Raw genomic sequence first — 23,484 nt, forward strand, 5'->3', positions numbered from 1 at the left:
GGGAAAAACTACACACAATCTTACTTCCCCCAAGGCTCAGGGACTGGGTCCTCATCTTTCACAGCATTCCCCAAGACAGCTGGGTTCAAGTTTAAATTGTTTGGCTTCTGCACCCACGTATTTATTTCCATCCCACTTCCTAAAGCCCCCCACACATACAAAAGCCCTAGTTATTCTTCCTATCGGTGGGCTCTATTAAGAGAACAGTCCTGTGCTACATCTAGCTCAATCATAATATAATTATATCAGATATTATATGCATAATATATAATTTATATAACCAATAGAATTATATATAATATGCTATTTATTTATATGCCTATTATATATAATATATAAAGTATATATTCTATATGATGTGTTATACAATATAAATAATTTTATAACTATATGTAGTAGACTATATGTAATTCTATTATATATTATCATATCTAACTATAATTACGTAACATTAGTTGCTACCATTTAAGGTAGCACATCAATACTTCCTAGTCCCCATCCCCCACAACCTTTCACCTACTAACGCTGATTACTTATCAGCTGCGTCTCAGCTTGTTGGTAGTTCCTTCAGAAACCCTTCTCCACACTCTCCTAGCCTGGGTTAGAGACCCCCACTGCTTCCTCAGTGGCTCCCTATTTTCTCTATTGCAACACTTACCACACTACCTTGGAATTGCCTGTTTAGGTGTTGGTCTGCCCAACAGGAATATAAGCTCTATGAAAGGAGAGAGGTCAATTGCTTTGTTGCTTTTTATCTCACCAGTGCCCAGAATACTTCCCAGCACATAGTAGGCATTCAATAAGTATTTATTGAATAAATGATTAATTAATGCTAGGCACTTTATGTTATCTAACAGAAAAGAAACTGTCAATGTTTCCAAAATCCGTTAACTCACACTTCCTTCCTTAAACGTGGCTATAAAAGGGAGCAAGAAAACTCAAGTGAAACTCACTGTTAGAATATTGCCATTCTTGTCCACAGAAGATTAAACCCTGGAGGAAGATGGCTCGGCATTACCTATGGATCCTGCTCCTTTGCCTGCAAACCTGTGAGTTCGGACCATTCCTGATCCCCTCAGAGTTTTCTGATAAGTTTTAGAAATTGCTCTTAAGGAAGACATTGAAGTGCCTGTTCAGTCTGTGTTAACAGAAACAGCCTGGGTCTCCAAAGGGAACCAGCTGGCTGGGGAGAGACTTAAGATCCAAGCTTGACTTTCAGCTTGGGTTTTATATTTCTGAATTCCATCTGTGCCATCTCCAAAGGTCTGAGATAAGACCTTCTGCTCCAAAGAGGGAGCACATGGCAGCCCACTCAGAAAACCCAGCAAAAGGATAGATAATTCAAAATCTTGAATAACTTAAAAGCAATTTCTTTTTGGCATTTGGATGCGTTACACAGTTTTTAACAGACATGCCCTCCCCAGTTATATCTCATTGATCTATCAAATTAGAGTGATGCATGACTATAGTTAATGTAAAAACTTCATCCCTTTTACATTCAAAGCACAGTCAGAGCTATTACTCTGCTTCTATCCCCCCAAAACTCCTAGATAAATGGGAAAGAGATTGTTATCCCTGTTTTACAAATAAGTTAGTTCTCAAAAAAGAAATGGAGATCTTGAAATAAAAACTCTGTGTTTTCTTACTTATGACTTAACAGTAAACTGACTAAAAAGGATGAATGAATCTTGGTTGATGTTAGTACAACAAAAACTATGTAACATTATATTAACATAGCACCGGGAAGTGTTTTGTCATTGCATGTATTATCTCACTAAATCCAAACAAATGCCTTGTTTATATAAAAACTGACTATGTTTGGCATTTCTAAACCTCTTATCAGCTCTGAAAGTGCATTAGCAAATTTCTGGCATGAGCTAGAACACAGTGAATCTAGTGGGTTAAGATTTCCCTTGAAGATAGAATCAATACACCTTGGTCTCTGGTTCCCTTGACCATTTAAAGCTGTGGCTCTTTTAATTTGAGCTTCATGGATATTCAAATCACAAGGCAGCCAAGTTTTTGGAGCCTATGCTAGTCACCCTGACAAGGCAGACAGCAAATGCAAGTAGATGGGAAAAAAAGTTGGATAGAACCTGAATGGAAACCTAGGGGTGCCCCTGATCTTCCAGAGAAGGGCTGACCAGGGTGGCATTTGATAACATTTAATTTGCAAAGCATTCTGTAATTTTATGCCTTGTGTGATCCATACTAAAACCAATGAAATATGAGATATTATTAATCCCATTATGCAAAAAAATGTATAAGCTAAGAGTCAGGTTAGACAATTCACCATCAGTTTCACAACCTGAAATTGGTAGAGCTGGAGAGGGACATGGGTGCTTCTGACCCCAAGGCTATAGCTCTTTCTGACCTCCTCATTCATTAAGTTTTCAAGTCCTGACGCTCTTAAAAGAGCTAACATATGCTAAGATAAAAATCAGCTCTTATGATGCAAGTGCTTTATGTACTGAAACTGAAATCAAAGTCATCAGATTAGCTGGAAGTGAATCATTGGTTCATTAACTTTGTGACTTTGGAGAAGTTGTATAAATTCGCTCTGTTATTTTAACTTCAAAATGGGGAAACTATTTGAACAATAGGATTGTTTTGAGAATCAAAATTATAACTCACATACAACACGTGGCACAATACCTAAATACAGTAAGTGCTTAACAAACATTAGCTAATGATGTTGTTTTTCCCACTTGTTTCTCATGTAGTATTAGGAAGGGCCGGGGCTATATTACACAGAGACCCTGGGCAGGACTCCTCTGGGATGACCCACGGAGCATGAGCAGAAGGAAAGGCGGTAGGGCTTTGAGCTTATGCGTGGACTGTTGGGGTTCTGAAAGAAGAAACCGGGGGTGAGACACTCAGTTTGTCAGAGTCCATGAAATCAGAGGTGGGGGCTTGTTTTTATAGGAGTAAAACAAGAAGTACTTTAATGTACTATTTGCCTTTGCTACATGGAGTATATGCCTCTTAAATATTATTCCACAGACATTTCCTGAGTGTAAAAATACACCCTAAATTCTTCCTGTTGCTACTCTTGGTGAAGGTGGTCCTTTGTATTCAGCACTGGACTTATGGATTTTGTGCACTGCCCTGAAATTCAGAGCTGTTGAAGCAGCAGTGGAGAAAGGAAGTTAGAAACCCCCATTTTCCCTTGAAGTCACTGAAATAAGAGAAGTCTTAGTATACAAACTCGTGAGTTTTCCATGTTGGAAAAGTTTTCTCTAAGGACCAAGACTCACAGTCTCATGCTCTGATCCCAATGTTCCCATCATGACGTGTGAACTTGGTGACTCTGATCAGCCCTCCAAGAACCCTACCAGCCACCTGCCTGACAAGGTAGAAGACAGAAGAGCCCACCACTTTTTCCACGCCTATTTTCCACCGCCTGCTGTCTCTCACACTCATGACTCCACACCTTTCTTGCTTCATTTCTTCAGTCCCTCCCCCTTGTTCCCTTCTCCTGCCCCTCATCAATCACAGCAATAACTAAACATTATGGAGCAATCACTACATGCCTGGCATTACTCTCCGTAGTCCACATTTATTATTTTGTTTGATCCTCACAACACCCCATGAGATGGGTACTATTAATACCCCAATCTTACAGATGACAGTGTAGAAACAGAAAACTAGAGGTCACTTTGCCAAAAAAGAGGAGGAAGCAGGATTTGAATTATAGTGTTTCAAACTTAGCCCACAAACTGTGCTGCCATTATCTACTTTGACACTGAAGTGGAATAAAATACTGTCCCTCCTATTGACCATCATCACATTTTGAGATTTGTCCAGAAAGACAGGATTATTCAGACATAGACTGGGCCTGTCTCTGCACTTCTCAGGGAGGGTGGGGGCTGGTGGGCAGGTCTTTGGCTGTAACAGAAGTTTATGCAGGCCAGCAAGGCAGAATATCCAGGCATATCAGACATGATTCAAATATCACGCATGTCAGTATGATTTGGGTTGACAAATTAGCTTATTCAAAACACACAAGGGTCCAGTATCCTGGGATTAGAAACGGTATTCATACCTGGAGAGGAGTCCTAGCGAGGGCCAGTCTGCCACTGATCCAAAGTCCTTGCAGAGAGAGGCCTTCAAGATGCAGGTAAAGCCTCCATTCTGGAAAAAGATTTGAGCAGAATATTACCAGACACTCAGAGATGGCTGAAAAGTGAAAGCCCAGTTACAGAAGTAGAAAAATATATTATGTATGGGGAAAAATGCATATCAGGACATGAGCTCAAAAATGCAGTTTCCAAATAGAGGGTGGGAAGCTGCGTCTCCGTGACAACTCTGGGCTCCAGAAAGAGGGAGTAAAGACCTTCCTCTTCAGCCCCATCTGCAAAGGCAGCCCCAGAGATAAATGTGGTGAGGGACAAAGCAGCTGGAGCACCTCACAACAGGAGCTGAGGTCAGTGCTGGGCCGCTCAGGCTACTGAAGTATTTCCTGAATCAAACCCTTCTTGTCTTGAACCCTAGAGAGGGATGAATCTGTGAGTTTTGGGGTAACTAGCCTCATCTATGTGGAAGATGGAAAAGCAGGAGGATGAACAATCTGTTGGGGGACTGATGTTTGGGGAGGTATGCACCCCTGTTTTCTCCATTATACTCAATTTCTGTCTATATGCTACTACAGGGGAGGGGTGATGAAACAATTTGGCCAGGATCCCATCTCTGTTTTGATAATTTTTATATTTGGTTTTGTTTGTTTTGAAGAAGTTGATTCAAGTCAACCTAAATCTCAATAAAGATGATGTAAAGTAAAAAATCCAGCATAAAATTGTTTACTATTTTATGGGGTGGTAGGTTCTTTTCCCAAGACCTCATGACCAAGGGCTTTCCATTCTCATGGAGAATGGCACAAACTTCTGGCGGCTCAGCCTTTTGTTTCCTCTTTGCCCTCTACTTCCCCTCACTCAGCCTGAATGGCTCTAACCAGCTCTCTTTGGGTGCCACAAGGTGCAGCTACGTCTGGTTGTCCTGCCAGGCCTGCAATGTTCACGGAGGTTCCCCCCCACTTCTGGATCTGGGCTGCAAAGGAGGGGGCGGTTGGCTAGGGCCAAAGGGAAAATGAGAAGTGCTTACTTGCAGGATCCCGATGAAGAAAGGGGGTTTGGGTCGCTGTTAAGCTACAGTGCAGTTGTCCTCACTTCCACCTTCATCAATAGCTGCATGGTGACATTCTCCAACATTCCAGCTCTTGCTTCTTATTGCTGGAAAGAGGATAATTGGGTCAGTAGCCAAAAACACATTCATTCTGCCAACAAACATTTAATAATCATCCACTAGTTGTTAGGGAAATGGTAGCGACCAGAATAGACCAAGACTCTGCCATCTGGGCAATTACATTCTAGTGGGGGCCGGGGAGGGGAAGACAATAAAGAACAGTGCACATACAAGGCTTTAGCAGTGGTAACTGTCACGAAGAAAAATAAAGTAAGGCAATAGACAGTGGTGGGGAGAGATGATCAGGAAAGCTCTCTGTGATGAGATGACCCCGGGGTAGAGTTTCACAGAGAGGGAAGGCTGACAAGGGCTGTCACACGAGAGGACAGCAAGCACAGAATCGCTAAGAGGTCCCGGCCCGTTTGAGCAGGGAGGAAGCCAGTGGGGATGGAATGAGTGAGGAGGCAGTGGCCAGCGCAGGCAGGGCCTACAGATGATGGCAGAGTAAACAGAAGGAGGCCCCCCAAATTGCAGGTGTGCACCACCTTTGGTCCTCTAAGAACTGTGAGGTTTTAGGTCAAACTGCCCTCTCTATTGTCGTCAATGTTTGATATCTCAAAATCTCTTTGGGGTCCACCCAACTCTTCTTTAGCAAGTTTTTCTTGCTCAGTTCTCAGGAGTTTCCCTCTAGCAATCCTACCCCATCAATATTTCTAACCCAGATGAAGTTTCTGATCCTGTTTATTCCCCAGATGCCTTTCTTTTTCTCCTAGCTTTATTGCCTTCATCCAGTCGGCGGTTTCTGGCAGCTACTTTATCACGAAGAGTACATTGTAAAGTCCGCACATACACCTGGGTTCACCCAGGGGAACAGGAGCTACCACCTCATACACAGAAAGATATAGTAGCCTGGGAAAGGTGCCCAGCTCCCCTGCCAGGAGGGGGCGCCTACCTCTGTGGAACAGCCTACCCGCAGTGCTCTTTGTCCAAGCTGGTGTCATCATCCTGCCTGCGGATTTCCTCCTCACCATAGCTACCTAGGGGTTATTACAGCGAACATGTTTTTCTGCCCAAATTAACACCCCAGAGTTCCAGCCTTTTCTTGCCTTTGCTTCTCTAGAAGTATTGCCTTTCTGCTACCCTTTCCCCTCTGTGGTCTGGCATATGGAAATCAAGAAATTGCACTCACTGGGAGATGTTATAAATTCGAGTCACCTCTTTTTCACTGAGCTCCCAAGGCTGCCCAGCAGCCCCTCCGTAACCTTAATAAATCTCTTCTGGATTCTCTAGGGTATCCATTACAGTAGCATTTCCTCAAAATTTTTACATTCATCAAAATAATAATAGCAACTACCATTTATATATGCCAGGCGTTGTGCTAAGTGCTTTATCTACATACTTGCATTTAATAATTATCCACATTTTAGAGGTGAGAAATCTAATGATCAGAGAATTCAATAATTTTCTCAAGAAGACACAGGTTCAAATATACCTGGATTCAAAACCTCTGCCCCTAATCTTTATACTAGCTAGTCCTAATCTTTATACTGAGCTAACTAGTCTCACCCTTCCTCTTTGCTCTTAGAAAAATAGTCTCACTTCCTACATTACTGAAGAGATGAAGGCCATCAAGCATGAATGTCTTCTCTTCTATCCTCTCTACTCCAAAATGTCCACTATGTATTAAGCACCTTCTGTGTGCCCTCATAACAATTCTATGAAGCAGGTATTATTATATCCTATCTTGTAGTAAAGTAAGATAAGGGCCTCAGTAAGTGTCAGGAATTGAACTTCAACACAGGCCCACTGGCTCAAACCTGTGTTCCCTCCACCTTACCATTCTCCCATCCCCACTCCCGACAATGCCTCAAAATGCCCTTATCCATTCATTCACCCTCTCCTTTTCCCCTTCCACTTCAGATAAAGGCAGAGCCCTTCTCTGGCTGAAATCCTGTGTCCTCCACTGCCTACCATTTCCTTTCTGTATCTTATTCCATGACAAGCATTAGTGGTCTGTGTATCCTGGACTGTGATGGGTCTGAGACCTGAAGGCAACATCCCTGGACTCAAGTCATTCACAGTGTCCAGAAATAAACACGTGGATTCACGAATACCACAAAATGTGGCAAGTACTATGCGAGAGAAGTGCAGGGCTGCACAGAGCCCAGGAGCAGAACATCTAACCCAGAGCAGGGCTGCTCAGGAAATCTCCATCTGTAACTCCTCCCCCGCAAATTTCTTCTTTTTTTTTATCGAGATAAAATTGGTAGATAAGATCATTATGTTTCATGTGTACATTATAATTTTACATCTGTATACACTACAAAGCGATTGCCACCAAAAGTGTAGTTATCATCCCTCACCATACAATGAACCCCCTCCACCCATTTCATCCACCTTCCAATTACCTTCCCCTTTGTTAACCATCAATTGTGCTCTACGAGCTTGTTTTGTATTGTTTTATTTTTTCATTTGGTTGTTTTTTTATATTCCACATGAGCGACATCATACGGTATTTGTCTTTCTCCATCCATTTGCAAATACCGCCTTCCATTCAGTGGGTTGCCTTTTCATTTTTATCATGGTTTCCTTGGCTGTGCAGAAGCCTTTTAGTTTGATGTAATCCGATTTGGCATCAGATCCACAAACATATCACTCAGACTTGATGCTTTCACTCATCCTTTCCTTTTTCCCTTCCACTTCAGATAAAGGCACAACCCTGCTGTGCCTGAAACCCCGTATCTTCCACTGCCCACCATTTCCTTTCCATATCTTGTTCCACGACCGGCATCAGCGGTCTGTGTATCCTCAATTGTGCTGGGAGCTTGGTGCTCAAGTTTTCTTCTAGGAATTTTGTGGTTTCACTCTTACATTTAAGTCATTAATCTCTTGTGAGTTGATTCTTGTGTATGGTGTCAGAGAGTGATCTAGTTTCATTCTTTTGAAAGTGGCTGTCCAGTTTTTCTGACACCATTTGTTGAAGAAACTCTCCTTTCCCCATTGTCTGTTCTTGGCTCTTTTGTCATGAATTAATTGTCCATATGTATGTTGGCAATCTCTTCTATTTGAAAAAAATCAAATAAATTAGTTTTATTCAATTCTTTAGTTACTGCCCTATTTTACCACCTTTCTTTCACTGTTAAGTGTCTGCTTCCTTACCATGTATTCTACCCTCAATCCTCTACACTCTGGCCTGTATTTGAATCATCTTACTTGTACTATATTCTCAAAGGCCATCAGTAACCTCCTAACAGACAGCTTTAGGGTCCATTTTCAGTCTTTATATACTGTGAACCATTAGACATCTGTGACAGTCCCCTTCTTGAGACTCTTTCTCCTCTTGGTTCCATGATATTGCCCACCGTTGGTCTCTCTTGCCCCTTGGTCTGTTTGGTTTCTTTCGACAGTGCGTTTTCTACGACCATGAGCGCTGTTCACAAGGCTCAGCCTTGGACTTCGGCCTTCCTCTCCTTAAGGTCTTCCTCTCCTCCAGTCACCTCCTCTCTGTGAACGATTCCTAAACCACTTGGGCTTCAGTTTAATAGCAAGGGACAGGAACTTGAAAAGAAGAGAGCAATTTATTTCCTGCTCATGTAGAAAGTCTGGAGTTGGCAGTTCCACTGCTAGAATAGTTCATGAGGTCACCAGAGATCCACATTTTTTCAATATTCCTGCTCCACCCTCAGTACTTGGTCCCCTCTTCTTGATCCCAACTGTCTGAGACCCGCTGTCACGGCATTCCAGCCTGCAAGAAGCAGGGAAGAGATGATGCAAGCAAAGTGCCCTCTTCTTAGAGACATAGGAGTCATATGCAACGCTCAGTCATCTCACCAAACTAAGCTAGGAGGAAGCCGGGCACAAATTAGGAACTCAAAACATACTGAACAACTGAATTCTATCTGATGCCTCCTTCATCCTTGCATTTCTTTGCACGCTCTCAATCAAGCCCTTCCTTTCATTCTCTCTGTCATCCTCTGGTTCATGCCCGGATGGCTATAATAGTATCTGAAATGGTCTCTCAAGCCCTTTTTCTCTTATTTTACCTTCTTCTACATCATTACTGCATTACTATGATTCCCAAACCATCATTTTAATCTTCATCCTCAGAAACTGTAATAGTTCCCCTTTGCCTGTGGTATAGACCTCAAACCCAAGGCTGTCCAAAATCAAACCTTATTTACACCTCCAGCCTCATTTCTCTCTACTCTCTTACACAAATCTATACTCATTCAACCTATATCACACATTCTCCCACTTCTAAACTTCTAGTCAAGACACAAGGACCTGAGACACCCATCCTTACTTTCTGTCCAGTAAACTTCAACTCTCTCTTCAAGGTTCTCAAATTCTACTTTGTCTAAGTTTTTTTCTGACCACTACAGCTTAAAGTGACCACTCCCTTCTTTGAATTCTTACTGCAATTACAGTCTCTATCATTCGCTTGAATTTATTATTGACTACCTCATTTTGCAAAGGAGAGTTATGTGTATGTGTGTCTTATTTCCATAACCAGATGTGAAATTCCTAAAAAAAAAAAAAGGGGAGGGGGGGTTGGTGGTAGGGGGTTGGCCACCAGAGGGTTCTCCTGGTCATAGACTGGCATAGTGCATTTCACGACAAGTCCTCAGAACACCTTTGTGCCACAAGGTCGCTCCGAGATTGAGTTTTTCTAAGGTCCCTTCTAACACTAATATAAGGTTTAAGTCCCTACAGCACCTAGAAAAATAAATATCAGGTTTGGTTGATAACAGAGCTTCTTTTTTAAAACCTGAAGTCTTTAAGAGAAAAATTAAGGCCACCAAGTAGAATGGTATCTAAAACTGTCCTTCTTGGCTTCACTTGAACAAGCCGTTAGTAATGGCTCTTTATACTTCCTTCATTACGGCCCTGGGGTCACCAAGGCCATTTCAGGGATGGCCTAGGGAAGCCCTAAAGGGCATGTACCAATTGTTAAGATGATGATGATATTGTTACGATGAGCATTATCAGCTTCAGAAATAAATAACATTTATTCAGCCTTGGTGGTTAACAAAGCATTTCCACTCACATTATATGATTTGCTGATCCCGAATTAGCCAGGGCAGGTTTATAGCTATTATTTCCATTCCCTGAATGAAGAAACAAACACGCAGAAAGGTTTTGTGACTTTCCTAAGGTTGCTCAGCTTGTAAGTAGAAGTTCTAGCACCTAAGTCTGCAGCTGTCTTTCCGCTACATGATATGGTTTTGCAGCCGCCTCTCTCAGACCACAGTTGAGGTGTTCAAAGTGGCAGAATCTTCCTCTTATGCCTCTGCACAGCCTGTGGCTTTTTGCAGCGAGCTGGGGTCCTCATCAACAGAAACAGCAGCAAAATAGCAGCAGGACTTCCCCAGCTGGCTTATCTGCGGCCCCCACTGCTCCATTCCCCTTTGATACTCTAGTGTCACTTCCTGAGTGACTTGCCAAGAGAAATATGACACTCTTCAAAAATGGTTATCGCATGCCAAACGTTTTGTGGCTGTGCCATTGTATAACACTAAGAAGATTCTCAAGTTTAGCAAACTGCCTACACACTTTCTAGAGGTTTGAGGAGACCAGAACTACAAGCCTGTGGAACCCACATCCTGTCCTTGCATTTAACGCACATTTGCAGAGTGGGATGCAAGCGGGTCCTAGGGCCTGACTTCAGAATACGCCTTAAGAGACATGGGACATTGGGCACTTGGCGAGTTATATAATTCATGGAACCCAGTATAACATGAAATTGTAGGGCCCTTTGTTTGAATGATATTAATAATTTCAAGGAGGCACAGCAGCAGTAAACTAAGTTCAGGGTCCTTCTGAGCCGAAGGCTCTTTGGGACAGCCCGGGTCCCATGCCCACGCTTGGGACATCCAGGGCACACACTCCAAATGCCTCTCTACCAGATCCCCTCAGCCTAAGGAGACAGTCTGTCTGGAGAGAATTCCTGTTCAAGGAACTGGGTGGTGGTAAACCATGACTGCCGCCTCCAAAGGCGGTCCTAGTTTCTCCTGTTCCCCCAGTGGTGTGTTCCTTTCGCTCTTAGCGTTTAGACTCTCACTTTGCCTTGTCACTTGTACACACAACTGTCTCATTCTCTGGGCTATTCACCCCTGGTCCCTAACACAGCATCTGGCACTTAGCATTGAATAAATGTTTGTAGACAAGGGTTCTTACTCTCCCCCCTGCTTCAGAGGGCACCATTACACCTTCTGTGCGCGGCCTACCCCAAATCAGTTGTCAGGTCTTGCCTGGGATATTCCCCCTAGGGAGAATCTTGGTGGGTCTGAAGGGAAAGAAGTTCATATTAGCAGTCCCTGGGCTCTTTCAGGAGTTACGGGGCTGAAAGACAAGGGTAGTGACAGTGAGACACCATTCGATTCAGAAATCCCTTTGCTTTTCTGACACTTCTAAATGACTTGCATTCAATGTCCTGTATTCTTGCTCTTTTTATGCCAAGCCCTGGGTAAACCTCAGGGTCAGTCTGGACCCACTGCTGTCCTTCTCTCTGGGGCTTCCATGCCATCAGGACTCAAGGAAGAGGTCTGATTGTTGTTTATGTGTGAGGCCTTTTCTGATTCGTCAGTGCCTGTGTCTGTTGGTTAAATAGTTGGAATATCATCCATGCTGGCTCCAAAAACTATTTCTCACTAAGTAGAGTTTGGGGAGAATAACAAGAGTAATGAAAGAAGAAGAGGAAGAAAAACATAACACCTAAAGGAAACCAGCTTTTATTGTAAAGTGTTCCTGGGTCCCCAGAACAGATCAAATCCCCTTTGCTCTTCTCTCTCAAAGCACCATAATACTTAAAAATTTTGTATCTCACTGCTTGTGGTTATCTGACCAATATTGGTCTTTTCTTTTAACTAAGTTCCAGAGCAGGGACTCTATCTATCTTTACTTACTAGCTCCTTTCATTATGCTTAAGAGAATAAAAGCTCAGCAACCATTTGTGTTATAAATTAAATTAATAAATACCTGCCATAGGACAAAGCTGACCTTGAATAAATACATACATTCATTCATAAATGTATGAATGAATAAGTGAACTTTGCTTGTATCAGAAATTGTTTCAAGAGATTCTAGGCAACACATGGGTTTCCTTTATCAATTCCACAAATATTTACTCAGCACCCACCATGTGTTATGTCCTCTTCTAGAGACTAGAGATTTAGCAGTGAACAAGAAAGATCCTCCAAAATCACCAAATTGGGAAAAATTTACTCCAGAGCCTCTACAGTACTCAATGCCTATATCTCCCAGGAATAGAGGCATAAATGCAACTTTCTGTTTGCAAAGACCACAGTAACCATCCCAGGCTCCTGTCCCAACTTTTCTGCCACTTGCCAATATGCTCTTTGGAAAGAAAGACAGCTAATATCTAGGACCTCATAGAGATTTTTGGTCTTTGTCTCTCAAATCCCTTCTAGCTCTCAGAGTCTATTAATCTAGATGAACTTGTTTTTAATGAAGTGGATCACTTGAAATTCACTGGGAAACTTAGGGTTTGAATGAGAACTGTTCAGATAATTTAGCCATCACAGCATATTACATATCCCCACAGTAGAATGCAAAAAAAAAAAAAAATCCTGAAGAAACTGAATTTGCTGCATCCATGGCATTTCCTCAGGCCTGGGGAGACAGGGAACTCTAAGAGATGCAACAGTCAAATGGCTACAGTTTTCTATTTATGTCCTCAGGTCTGGAAGCAGTCGCAAGTGACACAAACATCCTCATGGTGAATGGGATTCTGGGAGAGTCAATTACTTTCCCCTTAAATATCCAAGAATCACAGCAAGTTGTGAGCATCGCTTGGAATTCTGGAACATCTGTTGCTTTTGTAGTACCAGGAGATGCAGAGACAGCAGCCAAGATTACTGTGACCCACCAAAATTACTATAAACGAGTAAATGTCTCAGGTCAGAGCTACAACCTGGAGATCAGCCGTCTGAGGCTGGAAGATGCAGGGATCTACAAAGCTGACATAAATATAAAGACCTCTGAAAAGATTGCCACCATCACCAGGTGCTATAACCTCCAAGTCTATCGTAAGTTGTGGGAAGATGGGGGGCTTACTTTTTGTTTTGCAAATTTGCTATCTAAAGAGCACCTATAATTCTAGCAATCAGGTTCCCTAAATCTTTTTCTACCTATGAACACTTACATAAATATATTAGTACTTATAAAGAGGATGTGGTTTCACTTGTTAGCTATGCAATTTTTCACCAACAGTTTGTCCCATGGAGCTTGTTTTGCTTTTCAGTAAAATGTGAATAATCATACTATTCACATCCCATAGTTATCATGAAGATCCAGTGAGATAATGTATACAAAGAACTTTTTCAGAAAAACATTAAAAATATATTTAAGTATATTTAAGTATTTAAATAATTACAGATACATAACAAGATGTAAGGAAGTATGCAGGGAGATTCTGTGCACACTTCCCCAGCCTCTCCCAATGGTAACAGCTTATGTAACTGTAGTACAATACCAGGACCAGGAAACTGGCATCAGTGCCATCTACAGAGGTGATTTAGATCTCACCAGTTATAAGGGTACTTCTTGAGGTGTATGTGTGTAACTCTGCAAAGTGTATTCACATATGGAGTTTCATGTAACCACGACCACAATCAAAATACTTAACTGTCATCACAGCAAGGATCCCTCATCCCTTTATAGTCACCCTTACACCCTTCTTTTCCCCTCCCAAACTCCCAGAAGACATTAATCCATTTTTCGTACCTGCAATTATATTATTTCACAAATGTTAAAGTGTGATTTATTTGAGAGTCATCCTAATTATTGCAAGTCTCAAGAGTCTATACCTTTTTACTGCAGTATACTATTCCATGGCTTACATATACTGGTTTGTTTGACTGTTCACTTTTTGAGGAGTATTTTAGTTGGTTCCAGTTTGGGGCTATTATAGATAATGCTACTCTGAACATTGGGTACAAGTTTCTTCAGGAAAGAAGTTTTTGAATGCCCAAGGATGAAATCAGAAGGTAAAATTCATTTTTTTATTATTCTTTTAACAATATTTTATTGTGATAAAATATATGTATCATTTTAACCATTTTTAAGTGTACAGTTCAGTGGCATTAAGCACGTTCACATTGTTGAATAACCAGCACCATTATCCATCTCCAGGACATTTTTTTCCTTTTAAACAGATTCTACTTTTAGAGCATGTTAAGGTTCATAGAAAACTTGAGTAGAAAGTACAGGGAGTCCCCAGATGTGCCCTGCCCCCACACACATATGACCTCCTCCATTCTCAACATCCCCCACCAAAGTGGGGCCTTTGTGACAGTTGATCACGTACACTGATGCATCATTGTCCCCCAAAGTCCATAGCTTAACTTAGGGCTCACTCACTGTATTGTACATTCTGTGGGTTTTCACAAATAAATAATGACGTGTATCTAACATTACATGTATCATACAGAATAGTTTTACTGCCCTAAAAATCTTCTGTGCTCTGCTTATTCAGCCCTTCCTCCCCACAACCTTTGGCAGCCACTGATCTTTTTACTGTTTTTGCCTTTTCAGAATGTCATGTAGTTGCACTCACAGAGTATGTAACCTTTTCAGTTTGGCTTTTTTTACTTAATAATACACATTTAAGTTTCCTCCTTGTCTTTCCATGGCTTGGTAGCTCTCTCCAGAACTTTTAAGAGTCATTTTTACTTTTCAAAGAATTGCCAGATTGTTTCATATTCCCACCAATGATGGGTGAGTGATCCAATTCTTCTCCACATCCTCACCAGCATTTAGTGTTATCATTATTTTTCATTTTGGCCATTCTGGTGGGTAAACAGTTTTATCTCTTTTGGGTTTTAATTTGGACTTCTCTAGTAGCTAATGCAAAGTGATTGCAAAAGGTAAAATATTAAAACTATCATCACGGAAACTGCCATGGTTCCCTGGGAGATGTGCAAGGTGCAGCAGGCAATGCTGTTCAAAGTGTCTGGTGGCATCAGTGTCACCTAGGATTTTGCTGGAATTCAAATCCCCAGGTCTCACCCCTTACCTTTGTTTGGGAAGCCCAGGAATCTGTGTCTTAACACCCCCAGGGACTCTTCCTATATGTGTTGAAGTTCAAGAAGCACTGGTCTTTAACTGCCTTGTCCAATAACGGTAGCCACTAGCTACATGTGGTTCTTGAGTATTTGAAATGTGGTGAGTCCAAATTGAGATGTGTCATAAGTGTGAGATACATACCAGACTCCGAAGTCTTAGCATTTAATCAAGCCCTAGTTTGTAGCATTTCCAATTTCTTGGTGTAAATATAGATATACTCAGAGATGTTACAGGTCTGGTTCTAGACCACCTCAAGAAAGGGAATGTTACAAACAGAGCAAATCAAATGAATTGTTTTGTCTGCATGTGAAAGTTATGTTTATACCAAACTGTAGTCTATTAAGTGTGCAATAGCATTATGTCTAAAAACAATATTCATGCCTTAATTTTTAAAAGTACCTTATTGCTAAAAATGCTAACCATCACCTGAGCTGTCAGCAAGTCATAATCACTGACCGCGGATCACCACTAGAATATACTAATAATGAAAAAGTCCAATATTGGGAGAATTACCAAAAGGTGACATAGAGACATGAAGCGGGCAAATGTTGCTGGAAAAATGGTGCTGATGGATTTGCTCGATCCTGGTTGCCACAAATCTTCACTAACAAACGCCATCTCTGCAAAATGCAGTGGAGTGAAGTGGGGTTGCCTGCCCTCCCACTGAGGCTGATTTTAAGACATGCAGAGTTGGAAAGAATTTGTGCCTCATTACTAAGGAAAGACACAAGAGATGCAAATAACTTAGGGAGCGTAGATAACAATTATCCAAAAAACTAGAAAGTGATGAATTTGGAGTATTTAATATATTAGTTTCCTTTTTAATATCATTTATTTTGTAACTTTTTGTAATTTAAGTTTTCATGATGTCTATGTTGAACAGCCATCATGAAAAATTTCTGAAAATTTAACAGTTGCTTCTCACAGGCTGGAAGAGGCCAGCTGCAGCTTACCTGGCTCATGTGTTTTCCCCTCATAGGTCGGCTTGGGAAGCCAAAAATTACTCAGAGTTTAATGACATCTGTGAACAACACCTGTAACGTCACGCTGATATGCTCTGTGGAGAATGAAGAAAAGAACGTGACGTACAGTTGGAGTCCCCTGGGGGAAGAGGGTCATGTCCTTCGAATCTTCCAGACCCCTGACAACCAGGAGCTGACTTACACATGCACAGCCTGGAACCCTGTCAGCAACAGTTCTGACTCCATCGCTGCCCAGCAGCTGTGTACAGGTAACCAGCTCTGTCCATCTCTCCTGGAATCTCAGAAATCACTGTGAATTGCTGTGTGGCCTGAATTTGTGCCTCGCTCTCCAGGGCAATGTGCCTCCCTCGGCCAGGCCAGTCTCCAGGGTCATCTCCCCTCAGGAAGCCCTGGGAAAGAGTCCAAAGCCTTCTGCAAGATGTCAGGCATCTCAGGGTGCTCTGAGGCAGCCCCCGCTTGACTCTCCGATTCGGTTTCTCATCCCAGCTTTAATAGCAGGAAGTACAGTTTCCTCCGAACTTTAGCCCTCCCCTGGCGGGTATCCAGCCCCTGAATGTGGACAAGCCCTCCCAGCTTCTTAGGCCCATTTCCTGAGATTTAAGTCTCACTGCATCTTCCATTTCCAGGCATCGCAATGGGCTTCGGTACCCGTCATGCTGGGCTGCTGAGTGGGCTGGCTGTGCTCTCTCTGTTTGTCCTCATTCTACCTTCACTGCTCTTGTTCCTTTTGTGCAAGAGAGGACAAGGTAGGAGTCTCCCAGAAAGTAAAATATGGAAATGCACCTTCCCTTTTCCTGGGACCAAAGTCATTTATCCAAAGTGGTGTAGAGAGGTCCTTTATTCCGGGGAATCAGCCTACCTACAATTCCCACCCCACTACCCCACTGCTTCCCAGAATGACAGCCCCAAGGACTGCATGGTCTTCAGAATCTCTTACTGGGATCACCAACATCTGGTGGGTGACAATGTGCGTTCAAGGTTAGCACTGCCATTACCAGGCTGTGCTCCACTGGGCATAGGTCTTACCCTCTCTGGCTCAGAGTTCCCACATATGAAATGAAGTTTGGACTAATATTCCACTGTATTTTGACTATGACCTTTGGGGAGTCACTGGGGGGTATGAACTGATTTTGTGTCCTACAGTTGTCTCGGATCCCTCTGGGTCCTTCTATAATTGTGCATTCTCAATTCAGAAACCTGGCCTTAGGCCCCTAATCCTTCTAACCCCATATGCACCCAAAATCTTCCTTTTCCACCAATTGTTAATAACCAGCTTGGGTGTAGAGAGGTTTTACCTCTGCTTCCATGTTCCTGACTCTCCTTTGGGTTTGATTCCTCAGGTTCCTTCTTGAAGATCTTCAGTAAGAACCCTGGTAAGTTCTCAGCCACATGTTTCCCTGGATGACAAGTGAGAGAGACGAGTTCACAGAGGAGTGGTTAAGACTAAGCTCGTGCTTTGCAGGCAGTCTGGAGTAAAGGTCCCAGCTTTTTTTATTTGCCATTTATCAGCTACCAGTTATTTTATCACTGTAAGTCTGTTTTCTCCTTTGTAAAGTATGCATGGCAATAGTGCATGCTGCATATACTTATTCAATGGGTTAAATGGAATTACCCGTAAGAAATACTTGGCCTAGTGCCTGGTACATATTAAGTACTCAGTAAACATTAGCTACTAGACTTAAAACTGTTGGGCCTGGGCTTCACACCGAAGGAGGTATCCTAGGGGAAGAGGGTTGGTGACACGAACCATAACTCAAGTGGCCTCTGGTAGAGAGGTCACAGAGGTAATTGGTGATCTTCAGGGCGGGTGGGGCATTATAATTAGCACACATAACATAGGTAGGTCACGGGTAAGGCAGTACAGCACGGAGAAGACAAGCAATGACTCCACACATCTTACTACGCTGATGGACAGTGACTGCAATGGGGTTGGGGGGGGACTTGATAATATAGGTGAATGCTGAAACCGCAATGTTGCTCATGTGAAACCTTCATAAGATTGTATATCAATGATATATCTTAATTTTTAAAAAAAGAAAAAAAGAACATTAGATTAGATCATCTTTAAAATTCATCCTCCTTTCACTTACTGTGGTTGTCTGTGTAACTGTGACACAGATGCTGCCTCAAAGAAGACAATATACACATACGCCATGGTTGTAAGAGATGCCCAGCCAGCAGAGCTCAGAATCTATGATGAAATCCCCCAGTCCAAGGTGAGCTGATGCTACTCATGGGTGCAGGGAGGCAGGGGCACCAGGCTTCTGCTTGTTGTTGCCTAGACAGCAGTCACAGCTAAGAATCTGGCCGGTCCCAACAGGACTACAGCCTCCAGGGGTTGAGCCCTGAGCCTCCACATGGGGGCCTGGCTCTGGGTCAGAGGAGAGTCAAGCCTGGGAGTGATGTGCCCCCTACAGCGGACAAACAGCAAGAGAGCCTCTGGTGTGAGGCCACTGACAGGTGGGCAGGCTGCTCAGGGAATCCAAGCTCCCGGAGCTAAGAGAGCTGCCCTCGAACTCAGCCCTCTGGCCTGGCTGCGGCACAGCTTCACTTCCTCAGACTCAGAGCCACTTCCACACGGGGTCGCCTTCCTTGGCGCCTCCACCACCTGCTCCCCTGCAGCCTGAAGGGGGTGAAGGGGAAAACAGAGGCCCGCCTGCCAACCCAGTGCTGTGCTTGGACTGCTGGGACAGCCGGGTCTGCGGAGCCCACCAAAAGGGGAATCTTGACTGAACGAGACTTGATCTGCACTCCTCTCCACTCCTGAGCTTTTCTACCCAACTACTGCCCCATCTGTACCCCCCACCCCACACCCACCTGATCATCTCCAAAGCTGGACAGAACCAGAGCTAAGGCTGGGAGAAGAGGCCACCTGGTGAAAATGGGACCAGGGTCGGGTAACCAGCAGGGGCAGAATTAGGAAGAGGGATTCATAGGCTGTCTCCTGGGCTCCCTCACTGAGGGGTAGATGGGTGTTTTACAGGTGCTCCCCGACAAGGAACAAATGAACACAGTTTATTCCATGGTGCAGTGCTCTGATAAGGTAAGCCCTATATGACTTTTTCTTCCTGTTGCTCTATCTGTCCCGGCCGCTCTGCTGTTCCCTGTCCACTTGGTCAGGGCCCAGCTGGTTCCCACAGCCAGCTCACAGTGTGAAAACCAGAAAACAGGCCCTTCCCGCCACAGGCCCACAGCAGGGGCACAGATTGGCAAGCAGCACACTGGCTGAACTTCAGTTCCCATCTGCTCCCTCAGCTGACTTTTACAGTGTGCAACCTGCTTAGCCACTGGGTGGGGTCCAGTGACACAATTCCCAGTGCCTGTGTCCCTCTCTGGGTTATGCAAAGACGGAAGGTAAGTCCCGCCTTGTGACAGGACCTTCAATTTGGCGATTGAGGGGTTGTCACTGTCTGAGTGTCCTCATTTCTGCTACGGCTTGTTGAGGGGGGTCTCTTGGTGAATCAAATGTTTTGTAAGTGTCCCTGTTTAACAGCTGAGCTAAGAGGCAGGAAGCTAATCGTGAAAGATAAATCTGAACCCAGAAGTCTAGAGGATCGGGAAATTAATGATGACAAATGGACAGCGGGAGGAAATTTGGGGAAAGTGAAACGGGATGCACGTAGGTGCATGAGTAAGAGTGAGAGCTGCTGTGGTAAGGCGTCTATGAGCTGGACAAGCAGGACGGCTGCAGGGGCACGAACCACACAGGCAGCCTGAATGTAAAGACAAGCCACGGGTCCTAGAGAGCAAGGCAGAAGGACTTGGTCCTCAGTGACCAAGAGAGGAAAGTAGGGAGAGGGAACAGGAGGTGAGTGAGAAAGAGGAGGAGGAGGTGGAAGTGAGGGGTGGGGTGCCCACATGTCTGCACCAGGATGGAAGGACAGTGGGAGGAAACGGAGGAAGAAACACCATGGGAAGGCCCAGATCTGAAGGCTTAATCAGGGAGGCCTGGATAGCGGCATCTCCAAGCAGACACCCTAGACAAGTGGGATGACAACGATTCGTTGGTTGGTGCGTAATTTCAGCCCTGAGACCCCTCAGGCCAGCAGGAAGGTGGTCTGCAGTCCCCGAATAATTAACCAGAGCACATGAGATGCCAGCAGAGGTGACTCACCGCTGCATCTAGGTGAAGGTGCAGTTTCTGGGGAGCAGGAGGAACTGGGGCTTAACTGGGAACATGGCAGGCAGGCAGCCGGAGCCTGGGTATTGCCCCAAGCCTGTAATCAAAATCAGTGCAGATACCCCCATTCTCTCCTGCTGATTTTTTTTTTCCCCCTGGGCTAATAAGTTGGTTACCCAAGGGCTTCAACTAGGGTGGCTGGAGCAGAGGAGAGGAACTCAGCAAAGGGCAAGGCCCTGCCACCCTAGATTCCCTGCACCAGGGAGGCCTGAGGCATCTTGCTGTGCCATCTGCACAACTCACCTGGGTACCTCGCGGGGCTGGACTTCCCCAGCAGCACCTCTCAGCTGACCTGTCTTCCTTGTCCCTCTTGTTCACAGGGGAAAAGCAGCGCTCAGGACAGCAAACGCTCTGGGACTTCAAACTACGAAACTGTGATCTAAGCTCTCAGACAGCATTCTCCCTATAGAAGCTGAGCTACAGCATAGACACTCGCAGATGCTCCGAACCCAGAATTTCTCTGCCCAGATCTTACCTGGAGATTGCAAATCACCACATCCCAACATGGAAGCAAAGCAGGAACTGCTCTGGGGCTGGGCATAGCTTGTGCCTAGATCACAAGCAAACATGTGCCCATTCTGAAATGGGTCCCTTGCAGTTGAGCGACGAGGCGGGTGCCCTGGTACGGTGCCTCCCAACCTTCTTCACATCAGAGTACATGTAGAAGACAATATTTTTATGACACACTGGGATAAACAATCAAGATCGCTCATGTCTAGAGGCTGCATATGGCTGGAGGCTGCATATGGCTGGAACTGATGACCCTTCCCAGCCACCCCATACATGGAGAAGACCAATATTCTGCACACCTGTAATATGCCACGGCATACCGCCTAGAATGCTCCGCTCACCCACAGTATCTGTGAGGAGCCCTGGGGCACAGCCTTCGCCAGTCCACAGAGCAGCTCGGGATACCCACCCATAGTGTGAGTGGGTGGGTAGGATTAATTCGCTGTTCTTAGTCTACCAATCAGATGTTAATCTCATCCAGAAATACCATCCACTGAAAGCCTCAATAGAACAAAATGACAGAGTAAGGGAGAGTTCATCCTGTCTCTCTGCCTGCCTGTCTCTGAGGTGAGACATCAATCTTCTCCTACTTTAGGACTCGGACTTGGCCTGGAACCTACACCATCAGCTCTCCAGTTCTCAGGTCTAGGGGCTCATACCACTGCCTCTCCAGCGTGCACACTACAGACCTTGGGATTTCTCAGTCTCCATAGCCCCATGAGCCAATTCCTTGTTATATATATAATGATATTTTCCTATTGGTTGTGTTTCTCTGCAGAGCCAGACTAAACACACTCCAAGCAGCCTGAGCAAAAAAGGAGCCAAGTGTCCCCATTCTCCAAAGGGAACTGACCAGCTGTATTTCTGGCACTTCAGGGGAACTGAATATATCCCAACTATCAAAGTCAGAGACCTTGAAAGAAGCAGGGTCATTCTTCAGAGGGAACTCGGGAGATATGGTGCAAATGACTGTGGGCTCAGCCCAGAGAGCCATGGACTTCAAACTGTGTTTGGGTGCCACACCCCCACCCTGTCAGCACAAGGAGCAGTAGCCCATGGCTGAGCAAAACATTCCAGTGAGCACTTGAAGAATCATTTCCCTTATGCGTGAGCAAACATAACCAGCTGAACCCTAAGTCCCCATGAACAATCCCGGTCTGGACAGCAGAAATAAGCTTCATTTATGAAGAATGGAGGTGTTGGTCCCAGCGAATGGATCCACAGAACCGTCGAGGCCTGATTACCATTAGCACTATGTTGGGGGCTGTAAGGACCACCAAGGCGTAAGATGAGCATAATGTCTGCTCTGGTCTTAGCTGAAGACATTACAGTCAAATCCTGAATTATATGCTGCAAGGAGTGGCATGAGCTGGCACGGTCAGGAAAGACCAACGGGGAGGTGGGGCTGAAGCTGGGCCTTGGATGGACTGGCAAAGAAGGGAGAAGACAGAGGGCATCCCAGTGAAGGCAGCAGAGGCCCCGGGCCTTGTGGGGTTCCTGAGCACCTCTCCACACTCCCCGTGCACCCTCACAGCCCCTCGTCTATCGTGGCAGAGTGCCTCCTCTGGAATGTGCGCCCCTGCTCCTGCCCATTTACACACCCCTCAATGCTCAGCTCAAATGAGCCTCCGCTGTGAAGTGCCCTTTGGTGTCACTGGTCAAATTAATTATGGCTTTTTTTGCATTCCTTCCCCTGTCTTTGGTCCTTCTATCACTATTAACTCATTTCATTCTGCCCTACAGAACAAATAATTATTTGTTTCCCTCTACATTATATATTGCATTATACATTATGTAAGATCTGTGACTTCATGATCACGAAGAAGTGTCAGGAGAGGTGGCAGTTTGATCACTTCTGCCTCTACCACTGACCAGCACAGCACCTTGTACCATGCTTGTGAGCAGTTAATGCTGTGGAAAAGCATTGAAAGTGACCGGCCAGCTCAAACAGAAGGTACGTGTTGGGAGTACTGACAGCCAATAAGCAGAGTGGAGTCAAATTAGGGCAAGCATTAAATATCAGGGTACAGACGTCAGAGGCTCTTCCCGGTGGGAGGGCATTTTGGAGGGAAAAGATTTTCAGGGTTGGACAGACCAACTAAAACATCACCTGAAGCAACGAACCGGATGTGAGGAGGTGAGAGGCAGTTGCCCTAGGGAGAGACATGGAGGAGGAAAACAAACCGACTTGGTCATAAAGGATGGGGAAGTGGCGTGGAGTAGGCTGGGTTTCTCCTGAAATAAAAGCCCCTTCGCCTTTACCTAAGCTGTTGGATCTCTCCTGAACATTCCCATTCTCTAACTGGGAAGGGGAGGGAGGGGAGGGGAGAGGAGAGGAGGGGAGGGGGAAGAAATGGAGGGAGGGAGGAAAGTATCAGAAGCACGCATTCCTTAGGTCTTCCAGAAGAAGAAACCTGGAATGGAACCAGAGCACAGAAATGCCTAGAGTGGTTCTCGGGACCCAGGGCCACTGACCTCCAGTCTCTCACTCCCTCTTAGGAGTCTTGAGCTTTGTGAAGGCCTAAGCTCCTCACCCCATGCCCT

The 23,484-nt window shown here is 44.5% G+C and overlaps 1 protein-coding gene across 4 annotated transcripts in view; it reads left to right on the plus strand.

The window, feature by feature from the left end:
• The first annotated feature begins 889 nt into the window (after positions 1-889).
• CD84 (CD84 molecule) overlaps positions 890-23,484 on the plus strand; it is a 29,041-nt gene continuing 6,446 nt past the window's right edge. For 2 of the 4 annotated variants that reach the window (XR_012125318.1, XR_012125319.1), the window contains exons 1-8: positions 890-1,049; positions 12,882-13,229; positions 16,247-16,498; positions 16,877-16,996; positions 17,591-17,623; positions 18,369-18,466; positions 19,234-19,293; positions 20,751-22,894. Coding sequence is in view for 1 of the 4 variants with exons in the window: in XM_017669756.3 (XP_017525245.1) it covers positions 1,004-1,049; positions 12,882-13,229; positions 16,247-16,498; positions 16,877-16,996; positions 17,591-17,623; positions 18,369-18,466; positions 19,234-19,293; positions 20,751-20,813 (1,020 nt within the window). In the remaining 3 variants the exon portion in view is untranslated. Of the gene's footprint in view, positions 1,050-12,881; positions 13,230-16,246; positions 16,499-16,876; positions 16,997-17,590; positions 17,624-18,368; positions 18,467-19,233; positions 19,294-20,750; positions 23,207-23,484 lie in introns of those variants that run through there. The other 2 variants (XR_012125320.1, XM_017669756.3) reach the window with 2 other exon arrangements.

This window comes from Manis javanica, chromosome 14 (genome assembly GCF_040802235.1).
Source record: "Manis javanica isolate MJ-LG chromosome 14, MJ_LKY, whole genome shotgun sequence".
NCBI lineage: Eukaryota > Metazoa > Chordata > Mammalia > Pholidota > Manidae > Manis > Manis javanica.